Raw genomic sequence first — 4126 nt, forward strand, 5'->3', positions numbered from 1 at the left:
TAAACAGTGATAATTCACTGATTATTACCGTTTCCTCTTTGAACTCTCGGCGCATGCGTATCTCAATAATTTTTGTGGCAGTAGCTTCCTCTATAGATCATGTCAACGAACGTGTTATTGGTTGTTTTACCTTAACTTAGTGCGATTTCTAAGCCAAGGCCACAAGGCTTTTCTTACAACAACGTTTACTCTCGTCCGTCGGGGAAAGTGGCGTGACTTTGGTCGTTCTGTGATTCACCGCGGCTCTATCTGTCAAGGACCTCGGAAACCCTAGCAACAATTGCATTGTTCTGATTGGCCGTTTGATCCGTCCTACTATTGTGAGCATGTGGATTTCCAAGATCTAACTGGAGCTGGCAGACCCATAATTTTTGTAAACAATTAGGCGGATGGGCTCGGGCCTATGGCATACTACTCAAGCTTACTGATTTTATCACTTAAAGATTTATAAAGTTTAGGTTGCTTAGTTACCAAGTGTTAATGGTGGTCTCACCTCTACCGGCGACAACATGAACTTGCGTTTAAGACCAACGATTTTTCAAACAGGTCCGGTATTTTGCATCTAAATAAATGAAATATAGTTAGATCCTTAATTGGCGAAAAAAAAAAAAGGCCAAGATTTTCTTAGGTCGATAAACGTGAGTAAACTACTATTATTCAGGCCTCTCAGGAATGGTTTATCGTCCACACTAACGTTGTTAAGGTTTATCTTTCCTGGTCTGTATGTCAGTGGTGAAGCAGATGGAATCTTTTCAAATCTTGGATAAGGTTAAAAAAAACCTCAGTAACACTTAGCGATTGTGAAAACATTTTATGAAGTTGTATGAATAATGTAGGTATTTTTTTTTAGAAGCTGTACTGTAATAAATTAATTGAAACAATAAGGGACTTGCTGATGCTTTTATACCTTACTTCAACTGAAAGAAACCAAAACGTACAGTAAATAAGTGGCTAGTTAATTTTTGTTGGTTTAACTTGTAATAAAATATCTTTTTTTAAAAAACTGCAATTTAGCTAAAGTAACAGAAGTGATTTCCCTTAACTTCTGTCACTTCTTATATTACTTGATAATACTAAAATTTTTACCTAGCAGTGACATAACTGGTTTTCCCCTCTTTTTTTTTTTATGATAGACCCAGGCCTTGTTTGCCGAAACTTTCCTCCAGAACAACAGGCTTGATCATGTGACTCAGTTGATGGGTTACCATCCCCAGTATCTGGACCCATTTCTTCGTACACAGAACTATATTCTAAAGGGTGATGGGCCGTTACCATTTGACTACAGGCATTACATCGCCATCATGGTATGATATGTACTTAATAACATATACATCATTATAAATAATTTGATATTAGTTTCCAAAGAGTCACGAATTCGTCGTGTGATTAGTATTCTTTAGTGTAGGTCTCTAGGCTGATCAAATCTTTTTTGTTAGTCTGAAACTTAATTTGTTAAATTTACGTTCTTTAATTACATTAAGTGTTGTATACCGTGAAAACATTATCTTTGTGTAAGTCATTCCCTAGTTTTAGCTTTTAATACTGTATATTCTCTGCACACTGATTTATCTTGTGGAATAATAACCGGTATAAAAACAGTTCTATTTATGTTAAAATTTTAAGATAGGCTAATATATCATTTGAAATTGTGAGAAAAAACTTGACACAAACTGACAAAAACCACGTTTTTTACTTCAAGAGTAATATTCCAATACAATGTAGTCTATAGAAGAAGGGTTAAATCTCCAAAACACAGTGACTTGGGAATGTTCGAACTTTTAAGTAGACTGAATAACCATTTCTGGTGTTTATTGGAAAAATACTTTTTCTTTTTATATCGGGGGGGGGGGATTTATTTTCTAGAAATTAAAATGGGAAGCCCCACTCGTTTTGTATCAGGGTTTGCAGTCAATACCGGTACCACATGTCCCATCTTCATAGTTTTGCCCTTTGGTATTTCAGCTTCGTTATTCACAGAATTATAAGTGTTTGATGTGGTAATTTTGAGTTCGTACTTCAGTCAATAAGCGAATCTCACCGGGATAATCGGCAACAGCTTGAAATATGGGGACTCCAACGTTTTGGAAGAGATCGTGGCTACGTGACTGATTGCACGTTAGGTAGTTGCGTGCGTGATTAACCCTTAGTATACGGGCAGATCAAACTGCGCATGTCACGACGTATTAGCGAGTTGCATTCAAAATTTAATTAAACTACTTTATTATCATGGTATACGAACAAACTTGACATCAAACCATAGATGATAAATCAAATTTTAATATTATGTAAGTTTTAAGTTTTTAATTGTTTAAAGAAATATTTAAAAACAACCTCAAATTTCCCTAGTATGAGAATTTTGATATTTGTTCTTGAGCTCTATCCTTTTTTGTCATCGATATTCGGAAGCTATATTTTTATATTCTCTATCCTTGTGGGGCTGAAAAGCAATCAATGAAAATTCAGAAACCATTTTCCATGCCTAACTCTGACATGCTCTAATTTACAATTTGTTAATAGATTTTTGTGAAGCCGACTCCCATTAAATTTATAACCAATAGAAAGCTTAAATTTCAACTGATTCATTGTCATAGTCGTTATGACGACGTGGGCTTACAGATAATTGACAATTTGGTTTGATACTAATAAAAAAAATTTTTTCCACCAGATCACTCTGGGAAGAATAGTTGAATTTCTAACTACCCAAGTCACATAATTTGAGATGCTCGAGTAGTACCGGTAACCTGGTGCTATTGCAAACCCTGTCTTCTGTAGACTTTGCAAGACTTCATGGGTAAATTTTTAACTTTTTTTTCAGGCCTCAGCAAGGCATCGTTGTACATATTTAGTAAAACTACAAATTCAAGAGTTCCTGAGGCAGGAAGGAAACAAAGAATGGCTGAACGGTTTGCATCAAGTCCCTCAGAAACTACGTGATCTCGACGAGCTTAATAAGATACTTGCCCACCAACCCTGGCTTTTCAACAAGTCTCACATAGAGGTTTGTAATACCATCTTAAATTCACAGTTGAATATTGTTACAGTCTTGTGGGGGTAATATTATTAGATAGTTGATGTTAGAGCTGTGTGATTAGGGAAATTTGATAATGAATTAATCGCTGGGCTCATTAATAGATTACATTCAATTAATCGAGCAGTCGCCTGTAGGACTTGGATAGATTGAAACTTTGTTTAATTGGTTTATTTTTGAGTTGTGACAATAGTTGATATAACCGGTGCCTGTGGTTAAAAGTTAACCACCAGGCTTTATGCATTATTACAGTGCCTTTATCCAGTGTGCTTCGTACATATATAAATTTATTTATGTAAGAAATATCTAATGTTATGTTTAAATGCTTATCAGATCGGTTTATGTAATCATCGTGGTTAAATAGGCTTTAGTTGATTGAAGTGAAAAATATTGGTTTATTGTGTGTTTATAAAATATCTATTTGGTGCTCAGAAGCTGACCAAAGGGAAGGACAATTGGTCATTATCTGAGGTCATCCATGCCATTATTCTTCTCGCCCACTTTCACTGTCTCTCAACCTTTGTCTTTGGATGTGGTATCAACCCCGAAATTGACTTAAATGAGGGGCACACTTTTCAACATGTTACAGTTCCTTGTAATACCCAAGCCATTAATGACTGTGATAGTACTCAGGTAGGTTCAATTTTCCGTACTATAACCTTGTCATTAAGTATTACTGGTTAGGTTCAGTTTCTTTTAAATGATTGTAATAGGTCTCTACAATAATCTCAACTGAAAAATTGCTACTTTTGGTGTCTGTTTTTATTTTTTCTAGGGATTGTCTCATTTTTATAAGCATGTAATAAATATAACTAGCCATATACATGCTCCTTATTTTTATTGTAGAAAGTGTTCTGGTAATGAGGCATATATGTAATTTTAAAACTTTCACATTCTGTTAAGACACTCCAACTTTTTTTATATAAAGCTTTATTAAAAGTGCCCCTTTAAGCCTGAAATAATGAATTAATCTTAGAATTACTAATGGGGGAACAAACCACCACCCCCAGCCAGGTTTGTATAGTTATTTCCACTTATTACTGTGAGTTTTTTTTTTCTTGGTCAGTTCTTTACACTAAAGTGTTGCGACAGGTTGAA

The 4126-nt window shown here is 35.0% G+C and overlaps 1 protein-coding gene across 4 annotated transcripts in view; it reads left to right on the forward strand.

Annotated features, from left to right (window-relative positions):
- Positions 1-4126, forward strand: part of LOC106468938 (sestrin homolog) — a 16757-nt gene that overhangs the window by 9110 nt on the left and 3521 nt on the right. For 2 of the 4 annotated variants that reach the window (XM_022397334.1, XM_013929390.2), the window contains exons 2-4: positions 1134-1304; positions 2816-2998; positions 3461-3661. In XM_022397334.1, coding sequence (XP_022253042.1) covers positions 1134-1304; positions 2816-2998; positions 3461-3661 — 555 coding nt within the window. Of the gene's footprint in view, positions 1-204; positions 547-808; positions 833-1133; positions 1305-2815; positions 2999-3460; positions 3662-4126 lie in introns of those variants that run through there. The other 2 variants (XM_022397336.1, XM_022397335.1) reach the window with 2 other exon arrangements.

The sequence above is a fragment of the Limulus polyphemus genome, unplaced genomic scaffold (genome assembly GCF_000517525.1).
Source record: "Limulus polyphemus unplaced genomic scaffold, Limulus_polyphemus-2.1.2 Scaffold3229, whole genome shotgun sequence".
NCBI classification, from domain to species: domain Eukaryota; kingdom Metazoa; phylum Arthropoda; class Merostomata; order Xiphosura; family Limulidae; genus Limulus; species Limulus polyphemus.